The 19138-nt window shown below is 43.4% G+C and overlaps 1 protein-coding gene across 2 annotated transcripts in view; it reads left to right on the top strand.

The window, feature by feature from the left end:
• Nucleotides 1–16699, top strand: part of STK4 (serine/threonine kinase 4) — a 45424-nt gene extending 28725 nt beyond the window's left edge. The window contains exon 11 of one of the 2 annotated variants that reach the window (XM_015647765.2): nucleotides 13612–16699. In XM_015647765.2, the coding sequence (XP_015503251.1) occupies nucleotides 13612–13770 (159 nt within the window). In that variant the 3' untranslated portion in view covers nucleotides 13771–16699. Of the gene's footprint in view, nucleotides 1–13582 lie in introns of both variants that reach the window. The other variant, XM_033519103.1, reaches the window with a different exon arrangement.
• Nucleotides 16700–19138: the final 2439 nt, after the last annotated feature.

The following is a 19138-nucleotide window of genomic DNA, read 5'->3' as shown; positions in this document are numbered from 1 at the left end:
CTGGGATGATGGTATCTATGTAATATGGATTTTATTCTGTATTTTGGGCAGCCAGCAGGCTGGCAGTGCCGCAGGTCAGAGTGCCTGTGCTGTCAGGTGTGGTGCAGGCAGGGAGGATCCAGCCCCGAGGGATCACAGGGGCTGCACTCCAGGCCAGCGAGGTGCACTGAGGATGTGATGTATGTGTTTATCACAAGGATGCTCAGCCTGGCACCACAGGCCCTGCTGGAATCTCATCTGCTGGGAATTGCAGCTCCTGTTCCTCCTGCACCCTGTGGAACAACTGCAGTTGATGTGGCTCAGCACAGCTCATTCCCTCTCCCAGCCCGGTGAAGAATGGCTGCACACTGGAACCATCTGTTTCTTTCTCTGGAAGTGATTTATAGGGAGGAACTGTTGGAGGGCAGGTGATTTATTGCTTATCAATAACAGTAAACACACGCTGCTTTACAATGACCAGAGTCTCTAATTTATTGTATTCTGTCTGTGAAGGTGTCATTTATCTTGTGAACAGCTCATTGTCTGCCAGTACCTGGAACATTCAACATCTTTGGTTTCTTTGAACATCCATTTGGATAGCATTTGTTAGCAATCTGGTATTGATGCTCTATAGCTTTACTACCTTTTGTCCTTTTAAAAGTTCAATCGATTAAAAACTTGAGAGTATTTTCTGTGCAGTTGCCAGCTTTGAAAATGATGGCAGAATGAATAATTGGCTCTTATTTTGTTGGAGCTGGTCTTTGGATCTTTGGCTAGCAGTAAGAAGCAGCCATGCTGAGGATACAGGGTTAAGGCAGATGCTAGGAATACTTGCATTATATGGGAAAGTTGCTGGGGTGTGACTTTTTATAATTTATCATTTTGTGGTGTTTCCAGACTTTGCTGTGATCATCTTAGGTTTATCTTCTTTTTACTTCTGCCTTTTAAGCAGCTTGGGAAAGGTGTCAGTGTAGGCCTCTGCACTCATATTTCTGTTCCTCCTTTCTGCCAGCCAAATTACTCAAGTGGGTAATTTGAGTTGGTTACTGAGACACCAGAAAGTCTGTCTGCTTGGACAGGAGCAAAAAAAGCTGTATTAGAGTGTGCACATTTGTAGGTCATTTAAATGGCATCACTGAAAATCAAATAATCTTGTGACTTCTATTGAATTATAATGAAACTTAGATTACATTCTTTATTTTCTAAGAGAGCAAGTTTCTCTGACCCTTGTGTGATGAATGAAGATTGACTGTTCAAAAAATTCATCTGAATATGTATAATTTTGTGTAGAAGAATAAAAAAGGTTTGGTTAAAGTAGAGCATTTTGCAATAATGTTTTTCTAAGACTAAACCAAACCAAACTTTGAGTGAATCTTCAGGGATTTCTCTGTCCAAATGTTTCTTCCCTTCATCTATCATGAACTCTCCTTTTTCCCAGTGGTGGCTGGAATAAAGATTACTTCTCAGGCATTGTTTTCTTCCAATAGTCTTACTTTGAACATAAAGTGAACTTATTTGCTGGGGCATTCATCAGTTTGAGAGATAAAGCCAGATCTGCGATTGCTGATTGATATCTCTGTCTAGGCCCTATGGAAATAGGGCAGATTCCTAGCTGGGAAGCAAGAAAACTTGAGATACTTGTTTCTGCTGTCCTGAATCTAAAAACAAGATTTCTTTCTGTGGGAGAGCATTAAGGCTACAATTTTTTTTTTGGTGGGAGGGCGGGAAACAAACTCGACTAAAAGGACTGTTTTTCTGACAACAGGAGGCAGTCCAGGATAGACAACTATTAACTTTCAAACCTGAATTGTACCCCCATGCTATCTCCTGCTTTTTGAGGAGGATGCTGAAGTGTATTACCTAGGAGTAGTTCCATTGTGAAGTATGATATATGAAAAGAGACAGGTTTTCTTGATGTTTTATTCATTGGTTTTAAATGTCACCTGTCTTGATTCATAACATTGACATTCCTTGAATGGATTTCCTTTTCTTTTTTTTTTTTTGTCTTCAGCCATCTGCCAAGAATTTTTAAAGCTCTGTTAATTGTTTATTTCTCTTTTAAGCATTACCTTTCCAGTATATTTAGTATGTTCTTCCCAGCAAATACTTTTAACTTGTGACATCTTTATTAAGGACAAATGGTTCATTCTGTCACCTTGTACTCAAACAATCTTTTTAAAAATAAGCCCAGGAGCAGCTTGCTTCTCTCTTTTATTGTTTGGGTAGTCTTGAATCTTCTGTAGCATTTGCATGAGGAAGACACTCTGAACCTCACTGCAAACCTCATTGGATTCGTGGCTGTGTCAAACCACCAGAGTGATTCACAGCAAGTTCCGTCTACGTAGGTTTTCTAAACCTTTCCAAATTCCCTTTATAACAACAACAAAGAAAGAAGAATATACCACATTTGGTTTTAAAATTTGTTAGCAATATTTAAAATTGAAAAAGGTGCTTCAGAGATGTGACTCTTGTCTCTGCTGAGGAAGGGAATAGATTCCTGCTCTCTTCCATTTGCTAACAGGGTCATTGCTCACCACCTGCTTTCACTTTGGTGCAAACTGACATTGATTGCAAAGCACTTACTGCTACAACTCGCTGTCAGATTTTCATTTTTTGCTATATTTTTGTATATAGCAGGCCTTCTGTGACATGAGGCTTTTAGATGAAGCTTGCAGTGAGTGGGAAGTAAAATTGAGTTGCTGTAGTTGCTTAGGTCATATCCCTTAATGGAGACTGAAATAATGTAACCTGAAATCGACTTCATATCAGAGTACTCAGACTTGTAAATTCAACATCCTGGATTATCTTGGAGGCCCCTTACGTACTGTAGATTTAATCTGCTAAGACATTGACTGAAAGTTTTGCAGATGAACTAAGTAACTAAAAGAACTTCATCCTGGATCTGTGATTATTGGGTTTGTTCCACTGCTGCTGCATGGTTAAGATCAGGCTGCAACAGGCATTTCTGCTTGGAGAGAAAGGGGAGAGGAGTTAATAATTGAAGGTATGATGCTGGAAAAATACTCTCTGACCACACTGAATTCTTTAGAAAACGTGTTTGAGCCTTGTTATGCCTTGAGATCTGTTTTCAGGGCTGGATGTGTTCTTGGCACAGCATCTTTTTTAAAGAAAGAACACTGCTGCTGAAACGAGATCTATTTGAAATGCTTCTGAAATCTTCTTCCAGCTCATCTGTCAGTGCAAATGTTTGTAAAGGGTAATGTAGCTTAAAAAGACAAGCTTGTCCAGGTTTTTCTCATCTGTAGCAAAAAGGGCTCCTTTTGGAGACTCCTTGCATGGAAAGTCTATTATAGCTGCTGTGGATTGCCTCTTGGGGGATGGAGTCTGGACCATCTGGAAAAGCCGGGGGATGAAGCCTCCATCAGGCCTCTGTGAACACTTCCCAGTGGGCAGGATCTCATCTGGACAAGTGCCTGAAATGATGAGCTGTGAGAGGAGCAAAGTTATCTCAGCTCTGACTGCTGGACCTGCTGCATTTGACCTTGAGCAGCCTCTTCTTGTGTTGCTTTCAAACCTGCAGAAACAGCGAGGCATTGCTTATTGCCAGCATAACTGGTGTAACTTTTGGGTGTCTTAGATCAGATATTGGGGTGAAATCCTTCCCTGTGAGGGTGTGAGGCCCTGGCACAGGGTACCCAGAGCAGCTGAGGGTGCCCCTGGATCCCTGGCAGTGCCCAAGGCCAGGCTGGATGGGGCTTGGAGCAGCCTGGGACAGTGGGAGGTGTCCCTGCCATGGCAGGGGTGGCACTGGATGAGCTTTAAAGTCCCTTCCAACCCAAGCTATTCTATGATTCATAAAGCTTTGACCTTCAGGAAGAGGGAGAAAGAACAGCTTAATACATATAGACTGATACAGTCTGAAAGGAATATTATTCAGACCTGAAGTGTTTGATTCTTTCTTTTGTGTCCTGCCATCATGCAGGATCATTATAAATGGATACCCAAGTGGACAACTGGGGAAACCTTTCATAGTGAATTGTGCAGGTTAATTCAAGATGGATTTTGTGGAGATGGTTCACTTGGGGACTGTCCCAAAAAATGTTTTCCTCTTAAATACTAAATGCATGCCCCTGGCTTTAAAGACAACTGCATGGACATGCAGCTGTTCATTTCTCCAGAATGCCCTGGAAATCTCTGTAATTCAGTCTTGCCTCAGAAACCTTGTAATTCTCTCTCATGTCTTTTTTCCCTTCAAGTTGCAGCTGTTTCCTCCTTTCCCTGAAACAGGAGGCAGAGCAGCATTGGGCCAAGGTTTTGTAACGAGCCTCACTTTTGGGTCAACAAAGTGGGGTCTTCCTGGAAACAAACCCCTTTGAGCAGCTCTCCTGGAGCTGAAATGGGAGACTAAGACCCAAAAATGTTTTTGACTAAAGTTTAATACTCTTTAAGATGAATAGGCCCAAGTTATTTAAAGCTATAATGGCTGCTTGCCATGGATGATGTAGTCTTAAGCCTTTGAAACCGAAACCGTGTGTTTTAAGCCTTCACTGTGCCTTGCAGATTTGAGTGTATGAAGTCTTCAGATATGTTAATGATGCTTCTTACTGCACATCATTAATAAAGGCTGTGCTGGAGTACTGATTTAGCGTTAATTAATTGGTTACCACTTCAGTTACAGCAGTGTTTCGTACTGAGTAATGTTGTGTGAGTGAAGGAACCTGAGTTCAGGTATTCTTAATTCTTCACTTGTTCTGCTTTATTCAGGATAAGTGATCCTGAATGAAGAAATTAATTGTTAATCCTTCAGCAAGTAGAGCCCTTAGGAGCAAGGGAGAGAGGGGTGAAGGGCACCTGGAATTGGAAGAAAGCTCCTTTATGGACATATGTACCCTTCCTAGAAGAACTTTGTTAAACTTTTTGGATTTGTAAAAATCATTTGTTTGATTTAAAGGAATCAGCATTTTCTGATAGATTGCTCTTCTTAAAAAAAAAAAACCAGCAAAAAAACCCTCACGTTTATCAGCTCTGTACTTTATAGTTGAGTTGTGCAGCTAGCCAGAACCTCATGGCCTAATGACATGATTTATTTTAGCATGTTCAGAGGTATTTTTGTACTCTTACTTAAGAAAATTAAATCATAATCACTTAGGGAAGGAAAAGAGCCCTGCTGTTTTTATTTAATCAAACCTCTGGCAAGCAAGTGCTTTTTAAAAGCAAACGGTACTCCTTTTTTGCACTTTTTTTTTTTGCTTGCTTGTCCAGACAGGCTGACCTTTTAGCTTGGTTTGTAATTCAGTTACTGAAAAAAGAATAAAGAATAGCAGTGAGATAACTTGTCTCTGTGGTTATGGGATTAGTCAGCCACTTTCTAAGTTCCTAAAGGATTTCAAGGTTTGGAGTTCTTGAAGTTCAGTGCTGCAGAATAACACTGACACAATTTGTTTAGATTAAGTGTAAACAGGACTTGGGATGATTTTGGAAGTGAATGGGGCTATTCATACTCATAATTGACACAAAGGCTAAAGAAAGGAAATGTAATCTTGGAGCTCAGAAGATTAAAATGAATTGTTCTTTTTATAAAAAGCTTTATTTTTTTTAATGATCACTCAGCACTCATATCAGTGAGTAAACCTTTGGATGGGTTTTCTTCCTTAATACTGCAGGACCATGCTGAGGGCAGTAACAGCTTGCAGAGGTTCTGTGGTTGTGTTTTCCTGAGCTTTGTGAGGATTACAGCAGGGATTAGTGAAGTGCAGTTCTTGGCTAAGAGCTCCCAGGGATGCCAGTGCTGTTGATCCAGGCTGTGGTGTGCCCACAGCTCTGTCTGGGTAGCCAGGGGGAATAATGGGATGGTTGCTGTAATCCTCTGAAACTGGGAATTTCCTGATGCCTTGACAACAGCAAAGCTGCTCTCTGGTTCCTAAAGGCTTTTGAGGAATAAGGGAAAATTCCAAGCTGTGGGGAGGGTGGGAAGGTTTCTCTGGGCTGGTGAGGAGCAGCAGCGTGTCCAGAGCTGAGCACGGGAATGGGCTGCGTGAGGAGTGACTGGGAAAGGTCCTTGCTGAACCAGCAGGATCAAACATTAGGGGTGTAAATGTGGCCTCAAGTAAGGTACAGTGGAGTAGCAGAGCTGTGGCAGTTCTTGCTAGAGCAGAGCAGTGGTCTCAGGTGAGACTCCAGCAGTGGTGCTGGAACAGAGGAGCTGTGCTCCTGTGTCCTGTGCTGGGGTAGCAGGGGGGAGCAGGCTGGGGAGAGAGCTCTTGGCAGCTGTCATTCCTGCAGAGCCAGTTTCCAGTTTAGACATGATCTTCCAGGGAGGAGGATGGCACACAAGGGCCCCCAGAAATTCTGTAGGGATAGTACTGCTGCCATGGCCTGGTGTTGTGAACCTTTATTTTAATCAAGTAAGCAGGACTACATGGAAAAGTAACTGGGATCCTTCCTGGCAGCACAACAATGAGGTGCTTCACTTTCAGTGGCTCCACATCTGTGCCAGTGAGGTGGAGCCATCACAAACACCTCACTGGAGAGGCCCTGGGTCTCTGATAGAGCTCCCTGTTAGGATGAACTTCTCCAGTTCAGCTGGGGATCAGAGGCTGAGTCTGTGGTCCTGTCCATCTTCCACAAGAGGGATGCTGTGATTGCACTTAAATATTTAACTGGCTTAAGCTGACTTTAGCTCTAGGTGATCTGATGATCTCTTGGAAGTGTTGTTTCTTTGTGGAGAGCCATCTGCTGTTCAGGTGAGGTGGCCTGAGAGCAGTGTCCAGATGTGCCCTGATCACAGCTCCTGTTCTCTTCTTTGGGCAGTGGCAGCTGCAGTGCTGTTTTGGCTGGTCCTGGACGCTGCAGCCCATGATGTGTTTTGCCAGTACATTGCCTAAATAATTAAGATGCGTTAAAAGCAGAAGCTTGTGCTGCTGAGACTTATTTTTCAAATCTTTTGAAAGATTAATATCTGTATTTTTAATCTTGCATGAAATCCCACAATGAGTGCATTTCATCCACTGCTTTCGTAACAGTGAGGAACTTCACTGACATGCTGATGCTAAAAGGGAGGAAAATCAAGATAATTAGTGCTTGTGTAGGCAAAAGGGCTTGTTCTGATTTACTGCAGCCCCTCTGTAGCGTGGCTGCTTGACAGATCTGTGGAGTTGTAGGATGGATGAGGAAAAATGGTCAGAAAGTGCCAGTAGGTCCTTGTGTCCTTTGCATTTGACAACTTAAAGTGAATAAATAGTTAATGCCTGCTCGTACATTACATCAAGGCTTCCTTGTGCTGGAAACCTAAAGGAGAACAAGGCACTTAATTTTTAGAGCAGTGATTGAAAGTATGCCAAGTGGTATTGAGGCAGCATTTCAGGAAAAATGCTATGGGAAAAAATGGCATGCTATTCCAACAGTAATTTATATCACCATCTTCAAGATCTAAAGTCTGGAGCACTGCTTAGCATGAGAAATTACCTTCCACATTTAATTTTGGCCAGAAAAATTGAGGATTTTTTTTTTTTCTGGTTTTGAAAAAAGTGCATAGTACTTTTGAGTAATCTGTGTCCTCAGAGTATATTTGATATGAGAATTTAATGGATACCTTGTTTAACCAGTCTTTCAAGTTACAGAAAGTTAATTCTGGGATAATCTCAGCTCTTACACTTGTCAGAGCTGACATTGATGAATCCCTGAGTTCTGACACCCCTCCCTGCTCGTGGTCACTGCACTCGTGTGTGCTGCAGGCTGCTCTGCCCCAGGGTGGTTGCTGCAAACATAAAAAGCAAATAAAATTCTGTTTGAGGAAGTGACAGAAGGAAAGTTCAGGAGTTGAGGTGGACACAGATCAAACTGATCTGCAGGGTTCTGGAGAAGGAAGTGTGAGTGTGCCCTTGGTTTTATCAGCAGGGAAGCATCTTGATAGCCTTGGTGATAGCCAAGGTCAAGTGAAGCAGGAGTTTAATTACCCTCTTCTGTGAAGAGCCTTCCTTCCTAAAGGACACCTGAACATTTAATTGAACTTGTAGGAATTGTTTTCTACTTGTCTCTGATATGTAGCCACTTCTGTCCAGTGTGATCATCAGTGAGCCTCCCCTGAGGGGCTTCCACACAATTGAAGTCCCAGTTGGTTGTTCTGGTTCTGTTTTTCCAAAGTAAACTGTTGCTGCTGTATTACTGTGGTAATACTTCTCATTATCTCTAACAGCAAATAAATTCCTATTTGGCATTTCATGTTTAGCATAGCTTGGGTAACTTGATTTGGGTAAAACCCCTTCTCCAGCCACATTTAATAAATACACACAAAAAAAATGATGGGTTGTGCTCCCTGCTGATAGGATTGATGAGTTTTGTGGGGGTCTTTGATCACTGTCAAGAACTGTTGATTGCAGCATAAACTAGGCTTAAAAGGAAGCTATAACAATAAAAGCTGTGCTAAATAGACAATTAATTTGTTTTTCCTTAGCTCTCATCTAGCTCATATCTTTTCTACTAAGAATTTATTTCCCTGTGTAGCGTGGGAAGCTGCAATTTTATTACTTTTGTATTTTAGTCTTCAAACTCCCACTGCCCCTTATGAAGTGATAATTGCCAAAGCCAGTTTTTCTAAAGGCTATATAAAACTTGAAAGTTTGACATCAAGTTATGTTGAGCAGTAAATGCCACCTGGAATATCTGGGTGAAAGGCAGGCAGAGGGATTGCTGCAGCTGGGTGTTTTCTTTCTAAAAAGCCACAGGCTCTTGGTAACTGTGGGAGGATATTCGGGAAACACCCTGAGCATGTGGAAGACAAGTGTTCAAACTCACAGGAATTATGATAGAGGAATATGGCTAGAGGGCTAAGGGAGAAGAGAACAATTTAATTTTATTTGTAGGATTGGTTGTAGTACCAAGACTTGAAAATATTCTCCTTCTGTAAAACTCTTCAAATGCTTTCACCAGGAGGAAAAGTAACTTCATCTCACCAGCGTCATACATATTCCAGTTTTGTTCCAGAAGTCAGGGTCCATCTGCACATTTGAAAAGTGATGGTAGAAAAACTGCATCCCCACCCAGGGGAGGGAGGGTTCCTGTTTGGCACAAGCCTCAGGACTTGAAAGTCAGTATTTAAAAGCAAAGCCCAGATAGCTTGAAACGATGCAGACACGCAAAGAAAAGGCTTTGTGCCAAATGCAGGGATCAAATTCAGTGTCAGTGAGTAAAAAGAAAGTTTCAGGAGGATCATGATTTTCACTTGCCCCAAAATAATATTTTTTGATTCCTGTGCAGTGAGTGAGCTAGAGCTTGGCCAAAACCCTTTGTTGGGGGAGAAATGTGTGAAAGCTGCTGGGAAACAGCTCGATTCTATTTGATGCCCGTAATTCGTGCAGCAAGGGGATTTGGCTGGCAGTGGTTTTGCTAGAGGAGCAAATAAGAACGATGGCTGAAGTGACTGGGGGGTTACTGGACTGCAGTATTTATGTCAGTAGGACAGGCTGGTCCAGGCACTGGTGACCTTGTGCTACTATTGAGGGACCAGAAAATGTGCCAAGTCCCAGACTGGTCAAGCTGCAGACCTTGCTGCAGGCAAAGCAGCTCAGGTGCTCCTCACTGAGGGCTGTGGGTATTAAGAAGACTGTGATAAATTATTTGCATCAGCTTCTAATTCAATAAGTTTTCACCATTTGGGGTTTTTGTTTGGTTTTCATGGGGGCAGGCCTGAGGCTGAGTTGATTCTCTAGGCTTTGTGTTTTATAACAGATTTTTTTGTTTTATGTGAAACAGAAATCTAGCGTGGGCTGTTTAAAAATACCACGGCAGGGTTTTGGGCTGTGTCCTGCTTAGGACAGAACAGCAGAGGTATAGAGTTCAGACTGTGGTGCCCTTGAATACCAAATCTGTGGCTGCAGAGAGCTTACATTAATTCTCCTTTTTGCTGCTTAGGTTGATTTACATTCAGTAGATATCATGTTGCTGTGACACTTTACCTGACTGTAAGAAATGCAAGTGGGGGGTTTTTTCTCCCTGTTTTTAAAATGCTGATTTGAAAGAATTGCAACTCAGAAGCAGTTTGGTGAGTTGAACATTATTCAGTGGGGTAGCTGCCTGCAAATCTGTCAGAAATGCTGACAAAGGAATGTCATGAATAGCTTAAAAATCATCTCCTTGAGGAAGAAATTATATTTCAAATGATCTGTTCCTGATTTGTCCATCACTACTGCGTAGGCATGGAAAGGCTGTAGGTTATGTCCTTCCAAAGGATATAATTATTTATGTCTTTCTGAATTATACAGTAGAGATCATCAGCATATTAAAACAAGATGTTGCTGTCAGTGGTGTCTGAAGAAAACAAACAACATCCAGCAGCCGTGGGTGAGAGGCTTTCAGATGGACACTTCCACCTCTGATGTTTGCCTTCAGTTGGGCATTTTTACAGAGTTAAGATCGTTCTCAAAACCTCAAGTGAAAACACAGCTGTTAATCAAATGGTTAAAAACTAGCTTTCTGAACATACAAGCTTGCTGGAAGAGTTTCACTGTGCTGCCTCCTCACCATTTTGATAGATTTGTTTGGCCAACCTTAGAACAAGTATTTTTTATCCGGCTTTACATTTGAAATGAGATTCCTTCCTTTAAAAGTTTGTCTTAGGTATTTGATCAGCATGGACAAAAATAGATAGCTTTTACAGAGACAGTTAGACTTCTTAGAGCAGAGGAATTGCTGAGAAGTGAGGAGAGGAATGGGACTGAGCCCGTGGCTAAAGCCAGCTCTAATTGCAGCTGCTCAGCGCTGGGATTTTACCCCGGGTAACCGTCTGTCATGAGATGCTGTCCTTGTCCTTCTTGTCTTATTTTGCTCCTGGCATTTCTCTTAGAGAATAATGTCAGTGTCCCAGGAGTGCAGAAACAGATACACTGCAGTCTAAAACTTCATTTCTAGGAGAAAGCCTGTCCGTGGCATTGCCTTTCAGTGAAATGCCAGGCAGCAAAGTGAAATGAAGGCCATCCCATTTTGAACAGTTTGTTTTTTTTCCTTCCAAAGATGTGTGTGAGTGGAAGGACAGGCTGAGTAATTGCCCAGGCCAGGTCCCCGGGCTCTTGCTGTCGCAGGGGGAGCAGAGGGCTGGGTGTCCCCTGCTCTGCAGGGCTCTTGTGGCTCTCCTTACCCACTGGGGCCCTGTCAGTCTGCCATCAGCTCATCTGGGCTGAGCACTCACCTCCTGGGCCTTTCACCAGCATTGTCCTCTGGCTTCTCCACCTCTTCCAGGAGCAGTGTGGCATTCACAGACAGCGTGCCATCATCCCAGACGAAAACTGCGAGTTGCTCATCCTCACTGACACAGCACTGCACACAGGATGTTCCTGTGTTCCCAGATTCCTGGGCCACATGGACTTGCCTCCCTTCCTTCTCCCACCATCCCCGTCGTGTTCAACCCGTGATCAGGCTCCGTAAGCAGCCGCTCTGCGTCATGCACGTAACCCACTTCCCAGCTGGCTCGTATTAATATAAATCTGTGGGCTTTGCCCACTCCAGGCTTCGCTGTGCTCCAGCATCTTCCACACTGTTGAGCCATCTGTCCTGACAAACACAGTCCTGGAAATTGTCAAAGCTGTTGTGTCCCTTGGCAAGCAGCTCTTACACTTTGCAGGAAGACTTTGTGTGTCGGTGTCCACGAAGGATGTCCCGGGATGCTCCATCCTGTTCAAGGACAGCAGGAGGACAGTGTTTTCCTACTGCCACGTGCTCTGGAGAGCCCATCGCTGTCCATCTGCTCTGCCAGCTCAGGCACTTTGTTTCTGGCTCTAAGCAGCACCCAAGCACTTGAGGAGGAAGGCTCAGAGGGCATCCCTGGAAGATTGCAGCCCTAGGGCAATTTCTCACATCTAATATTTGGCTTAAGCTTTGAGCAAGGTGTTTTAGATTTGTTTCAATACTCCCTTTAAGCAGTCCAGCACTGGGGGAGCTGTAGCTGCTTAGTATATGTATTCAGTACTTGTAATAATATTTTCTTCTCTTTTGCATTTTTATTTGACTTTTCAATTCCCTAGACTGTGAGGAAGTGGAATGTTGAATAATTACCTGCTCCTTAATAAATTAGTGTGAAAAGGCAACTGGTGCCATGCATCAACTTAAACTGCAGCCTGTTAAAGTTGCATTAATGTGTATAAATAATATATATCTTTGTGGAGGAAGTGCTTTGTCTTTCTAATGAACAGATGCCTGATTGGAAAGGCTGAAAGACTGTATACCCTGGGCAGAAAGGTTGTTTTATATATGCCTGGATTATTAAAATGGGTTTGTGATCTTGAAACAGCAACTAGGAAAGGTCTCATTTACCAGAATATGCTAAAGAACTTCAAAAGACATTGTGAGAAATTAGGTAGCAGGTGACTTTGTGATTTAGGGACTGATATCTCTTCCACCTCAGGAAAAGGCATCAGGAGTTCCATATCTTAGTTTTCAGAAGTGATGCAAACTGCCATTAAACATTCATTTGTTGTCTTATAGTAGGCAGCAAACATTTCACTCCGTGTTTTGGTTCAGAAACGGCTTGAAGAATAACCATGACAGCTGACTAATTAACAGCTAAACTAGGACAGCCCCACTTGCATGAAAATAAAGTCACTTAATTATGACATTTGGTGAAAGCAAAAAAAAAATAAATTGACAGTTCTCTATGCACAATCAAAAGTATTTTGCATATTTTTAGCATCCACAGCAGGTGCTTACTGATAGCAGGTGCTGCACAGTCATTTCTGTCCTGCTAAAACAGTCTCTCCTGTGGTCACTTGGTCTTGGATGGGGAAGGGACTGGTGCTTAAGTAAACATTTGAAGTGCTTCCAGTGTACATATTTTTAACATTATACTAAAATCCTGTCTGTTCCACCAGTTATGGTATTATAACATTTCATAAAGGCTGTAGCTGTGGACAATCTAGGCTGTCCCAGGCCTCACTTGGCATCTGTAATCACAGAACAGAACTTTCCTGTGCCAGTTCTCAGCAAATTGGCACGGACAAGACAGCCAGTTAAACAAAGGTCAGGCAGAGAGGGAATTCAGGGAGAGGGAGCCTGTCCAGATGAGCCTGACATCTTCACGTGTACAGGAAAATACAAATTGTACTTGCATATTTTATCAGTACAAGGCTGACCCAAAGTGACCTGCTGTGTGCTTGTGCTCTGGGATTTCTCGTGTAGCAGGGTCTGAATTCCTCACCATGACTGAGATGCAGCCTGATTGTACATAATTGCCTTGTTTTTTCCACATGCAGCTTTTGTCAATGATCTGATTTTCTTCCTGTTCCCTGTGTCTCCTTTTATCATTTAGCATAAGGAGGTTCAGTTGCAAGGAAAAGGGAGGAGAAGAGAACTTTGCTTTCCTTCCATCTCAGTGCAGGATTTCTGTCCTAAGCCTGCAAAAACGAAGCATTAGAAAAGCAACTCCATGGGGGAAACATTTCACTGGTTGGTTGTGTGCTCACAGTGCCAGTAACCAGAGCATGTAATGTACCTGTGAAATGAGCAGGAGCAGTACCCTGAGGCTCACACCACTCTCAGTGGGAGCAGCAGCCTGGAGCAGAACTCTTCGTGTCTTTCCCTGCTGGAAGAAGCGCCGTGGCCGTCAGGAGCAGCAGGATCCCTGCAGGTGTGTGGGTGGTGGCTGCACTGATGCCAGTGTCTGTTCCTCTTTTGTCTCCCTGCTAGCTGAAGACCTGGAGCGTGGATGAGCTGCAGAAGAGGCTGTCTGCCCTGGACCCCATGATGGAGCAGGAGATCGAGGAGATTCGCCAGAAGTACCAGTCCAAGCGGCAGCCGATCCTCGATGCCATCGAAGCCAAGAAGCGGCGGCAGCAGAACTTCTGAGCCACGGGTAGAACGTTCTTCCATCCTCAAACAATCAGCCCCTTGCTTTTGTGACTACTGAACAGATTGATTTCTATTGAAATATGCTAGCAAAATAGAGGGCAATACTTCTGCTCGTTTATTTTTCCATAGCACCTTTGTGAACTCAGGAATGCCGTTACGTGGAAAATCCTGATTGTATGTTTTAATGTTAGACTTATATTTAAAACATTATTCCAAAAGAGTTCTGTTACTGTTTTTAGGAGGGTTGTTTTTAAACCAGAGGAACCAGATAGAAATAGGCTAATGAAAGTTGGCTCACTCTCTTTTCAACTGAACTTTCAGGAGTCCGTTTTGGTTTAAGTTAATACAGGTTGTTGTCTGTAACAGCTGATTCTTTTGTGGGTATTTTGTTTTTTGTTTTCCTTTGTGAATGCACAGACTCAATTTCAAGCTGTTAACTGTTTCTACTGTTAAGGTACTGATAAGTTTTAGGTCACTGAAGAGAACAGGTGAGAACATGTACAAAGTTTCTTTTGAAAGAAACTTAAATCTCAGTTTTTAAAAAGCCTGTAATAAGCCCCATGCCTTACACTGTGTGCTTTAAGCAAGTGTGATTTCTTCAAGACCTCAGTTTTGTCTTTGTTTTGTGTACTTCATGAATTTATACGAGTAGATAAATCGTGTTGTGCCTCCATAAGAAATTACATTCTGTAATTTACAATCCACACCCACTCAAAACCAAAAGCAATCAGTGATCTGATAGCCCTTTGTCTGTCTGTTTGGAAATGTCCTTCAGGGAGACCCTGCTGAGAATGGAGTGCTGGGAAAAGGAAACAGCGTTTGAATGGGTGGAAGTTGTGTGAGCCTCTCTCAGGAATTAGGTGCTTCAGCTGTGTCTTAGAGGACTTAAAAATCTCCACAGCTTGTGAAATATTTTATAGGCTTCATTTCAAATTTACATCTTTGGATGCTTGAATGAAAACTTGATTTCACAATCCTTCACATTTCTGCAAGGTTTAGCACATCAGGAGAGTCAAACTGAAAGTAAGGACTGTTGAATTAACAAAGAGGTTCATTTATGGTGGTGGAGCAAAGGCAGAGTTGATCTGGATGAGAAGATAATTGCCAATGTCCTGCTGGAAGAGGTTCAGGCTCTTCCAGTTCTTCTGGATGTTCTTGTGTTGGTTTTTTTTTATTTCCCTGCTGTCCCTGCCCAGCACAGCTCAATCAGCCACAATGCCCCAAGCATGTACAATCACTGTGAGGACGGTGCAATCAGCTCACATCAGTGGACAGTAACACAAAGCCTGTTTGCAGGGCAGAGACTGAGCAGTGCCTCTGTCCTGTGGGCCCTAACAGCACAGCTGTGTAGTTCCACATGTTCCTAGCATGTGATGGGATGTTTGGGCAGAGCAAGTGCTTCTACCAGTCTTTTTTTACTTTGCTCTGATAGAGGGAACAGTTTCCACATCATGCTTCTGAACTAGGCCTTGGTACATCTCCTAGGTGATTACACAGCAGTGTCTCCTGAATGCAATGCTGCTACAGAGGTGATGTGTTTGTTTCATGTTTCTCTAGGGTCTCGTTTCCCCACTGGAGCAGGCTCTTGGCTGCTGCTCACAGTTCTGCTCCTCAGCTGTGAAAGGAACCAAGCCATTCTTACCCTCTGCAGGGCTCCTTGCGTTGGTTTGTCTCAGTTTGACAGTGCAGTGGGGTCACACTGTCCCTAAGGAAAAGGGAGGCAGTAAGCAGTGCAGGTAGGATTCTGCAGGAGGAGTAGATCCTGGGATAGCCAGCAATCTGACAGCCTCAGGTACTGGGGAACATCAGGGCTCATCTGGAACCTGTGCAATTGACTTTGCCCTGACCGTGTCTTTATGATGAGCAATTTTCATGAGCATCCTTTGCATCAAAGAAACTCCTCCAGCTGAGCAGGGAGTTCTGTAGTCAGAGTTGGATCTTGTATAAATCACTAGGATGGGTCTGGCCCAGCACCTCTGGTGTGACAGGCACAGAGATCTGTGACATGGTGGATTGTGCACTGCCTGTGCGGCGTGGGGCAAGCCTGTTCTGCTGGAAGGATTTTTTCCTCTGCACTGTGTAGATAACTGTAGAGATCAGAGGGCATTAGAAACCCCAACTTTTAGGTGAGACACCACGGGGTGGTGTCTATTTACAGAATATGCAACCTGTGACTGCTGTAACTGAATGTAAGCACTCTTGAAATACTCTGCTTTGCTGACGTGATTGTCTTAAAATGTAGCAAACAAACCAAAATAACTAAAACTGGTCCAATGGCTTAACTGTCTTTGAACCTGTCTTAAATGCTTGCAGTGGGTGAGATTTAATGGTGTTTCTTGCACTTGGAGCTGTTGTGCAGAGGAATTATTTTCTCCTTCACTGATTTTCAGTTCGTTGGAGAAAATATTTCCCTTTTTGGTCCCTTTGTAGAATGTCTGGGAGCACAGTACCTGTTCATTTCTCAGAGTCCTCCAAGCTATGACCAAGGCTGGTACCATAAGGGAAGGATGTTTTGACAAAGTTTTAAGCAAAAAAAGTTGCTTAATTGTGAAGCTGTATTCATGTGCTCCTTGGGTCCATCTGCATTGTGGAAAGGGTTCTGGACAAACCATTCTCTTTGCTTCTAAAACCCAGAGATACTGATGGTGTCAGTCATGTGAGACTTACAAATGTGAAGTTTGTAGCTTTAACTTTTTTTGTAACAAAGAAATTAGCAACACTGGCATAAACTGCTGACTTGAAATGCTGTTTTGTAAGATCTGGCTGTTTGTATATAATAGTGTTGGGTCTTTAGTTTGTATATGTATGAAATGGTAACTTTTATTGCATTCCTCTCAGTTTGATACAGGAGATTTTGTTTGATCTTTCTCAAATATCTTGCCTTATTTGTTCAAAGGGGCAAATAAACTGTCCCTACCTGAAAGCATCAGTGTTGTGACTCATATTTATGCATTGCAGTACTTTGGGGTGTTATTGTTTACCAGGATAGGTTTTAACATGGTGCACCTCCAGTCAGCCAGTGCAGGGCTCTGGAGAGCACAAACTTTCAGGAGCACAGGCAGTGAATGTGTCAGACATACTTTAAAACATCACTAATTCTGCAGCTTGAGGTGAGATTGCTTGAGCAGAGGGGCAGCTCCATGTTCTGGCAGCTCTGTGGGGGTTCAGGAGGTGATGCTCAGGCAGTTCCAACAGCCCTGCCTGGAGCTCCAGTCATGCAGGAGGGATGTTTGCCCCACGGGGTGTTTTGGCAGATGGGGATGCTGAGCTCTGCTGTAGGTCCTTGCTGTCTCTGCAGCCGCTTCCCTGAGCCTGCAGGCAGATTTGGGGCTAGGTACGTATCAATTTATCCACCTTCCTACACAACAGGTGAGGCTAGAGGCTCACTCCTAATTCTGGCTCAGTTGCTGCACTTTGAGCTTTCTAGCTCAGAAAAAGATGAAGCTGACAGTGAGTGGGTGCTGCCTTCCAATGGTGAACTGTTGGCTTCGATGTGGTTTCCCTGAGCAGTTACTAAATCTGTCCTGGAGGGATGACTAACTGGAGCAGAGACAGAATTCATTCAGGAGTCAGCTTTGGTTAGCAATTCCGGAAGAAACAAAATAGATCTGAGCTTTTAAATGTTGGGAAGGAGCTTGGAAATCAAAGGGAGGGAGGCTGCCGGCTTTTCTAGTAACTGGGGAAGCCTGGAGCTCTCACATATTCTCAGCAACATTACCAGGGTATTGTGGAGCCCCAGAACAAAGGGAGGGAGGGTTGTGCAGCCGTACCAGGGGAGTGTTTGTGTGCTGGCAGCACTGCACCTGCTGCACAAACTTGTGCATGTGACTAACAGACCCAGCAACAGGTCCCCACGAGCTGGAGCTGATGTCTAGCCTTGATCTTCTCCCCCTAAGGGAAAAAGGCAGCTTTCCACTAAGCCCATGACACCAGCAGTTTTTTAATAATTATTAACATTAAGGTACAGGAGCTGCTGTGCCAGTGTCCTTTTTACTCAGCTACTCATTTCCTACACCCTCATTTTGTACCATTTCCTGCTGTCCACAGGCCAAAAGAGTCTGAGCTTGGATAAATGCTTTGGGCATTGGCTGACAGCCCTGCCTCGAGAGCTGACAATTTTTCATTTCACTAATCATTTTGGCAAAATTTTGAAGAGTCAAACCAGGAAATGCCCATCAGCTCTTTCCAGACTGAGAGTTAATTGCTCTTTAATTTAAGAGTCCAGGAAGAAAGCCAATTTGTTTAAAAACTTTAAAACAATTCAATTCCATCCCCAAAGGACTGTCCTGCTCCCCTCTAGGTTGTTGCTGTCCAAATCAACACAGTGCTGGACGTGGAGGGAGCCCAGAGTCCACCCTGAGTGGTCACAGCAGCCTCTTGCAGACCTGTCTGTGCACAGTCAGCACACAAATGAGCTGTAGGGTGCATTTTCCTCAGCCCAAGGCGCTCACCAGCTCTGGACCCTCATTCCTTCACTACAGAGAGCATGATAAAAGAAATGTGGGGCAGTTTTTCCCACTCTGCTGCTCTCACCAGACTCGAGGTCTGGATGTGAGCATACATTGCTGGTGCTGTGCCTCCCTGCATGCCTGGCCTGTGGTTTTTATTCCCTGAAATGGTGTGACCTGTCTAGGCACATTTGGTTAATTTAATTCCATGCCTTCCAGGCTGCTCATTTGGCTTTCTCAGATGGGTAGAATAGAAGTCTTGATTTTGTGTTTTTCCTACAATTGAGTTAGCAGCTTGGGTTCAGGTAAAGGCTAAAGTGAGCCCTTAAATACATTCAAACCTCGGGGCTGTCTCACTACAAGGCAAAAGTGGTTTAGCATTATTTTGTAAAAAAGAAAAAAAAATGGAATTACTGCACTGTTTGTCTTTACTGACGTCCTTACATAGTTCAGCAAATAGAAGTAACACTGATTCAACATGTCAAGCAGTGTGCTCAAGCAATGAGATCTAATTTCTGCTGAGGTCAGCAGGGTTGTAGGAATCTGCAAGCAGGAGAGATCCCAGAAACACTGCCAGTGAGGAGTCTTTCCTTCCTACAGATTTCCCTTTAAAATCTCCTGATTTTTTGATTACCAGCCAAGTGCACAGACCATGCTCAGGGTAGTCATGGATCTGAAAGTTGGCAAAGGAAAAGAAGTTTTAAACAAAGATAATGAAGTTTACTTTGTCTCTTTGAGCAGAGTTGTCTAATTCTCAGCTGCATTAAATAGCTTAATAAGGTCACTCCTTAATCACCATTCCCTGGAGGCAAGAGAGTCATGCTTTAGTCAATCATTTGGTGAATGTGGAAAGCAGCTTTGTAGGAATAACCTGATAAAGTGTGTAATTGATTTACCCACTGTATCAAATGAAAATG

The sequence above is a fragment of the Parus major genome, chromosome 20, assembly GCF_001522545.3.
Source record: "Parus major isolate Abel chromosome 20, Parus_major1.1, whole genome shotgun sequence".
Lineage (NCBI taxonomy): Eukaryota > Metazoa > Chordata > Aves > Passeriformes > Paridae > Parus > Parus major.
This window is presented reverse-complemented; position numbering and strand designations above follow the sequence as displayed.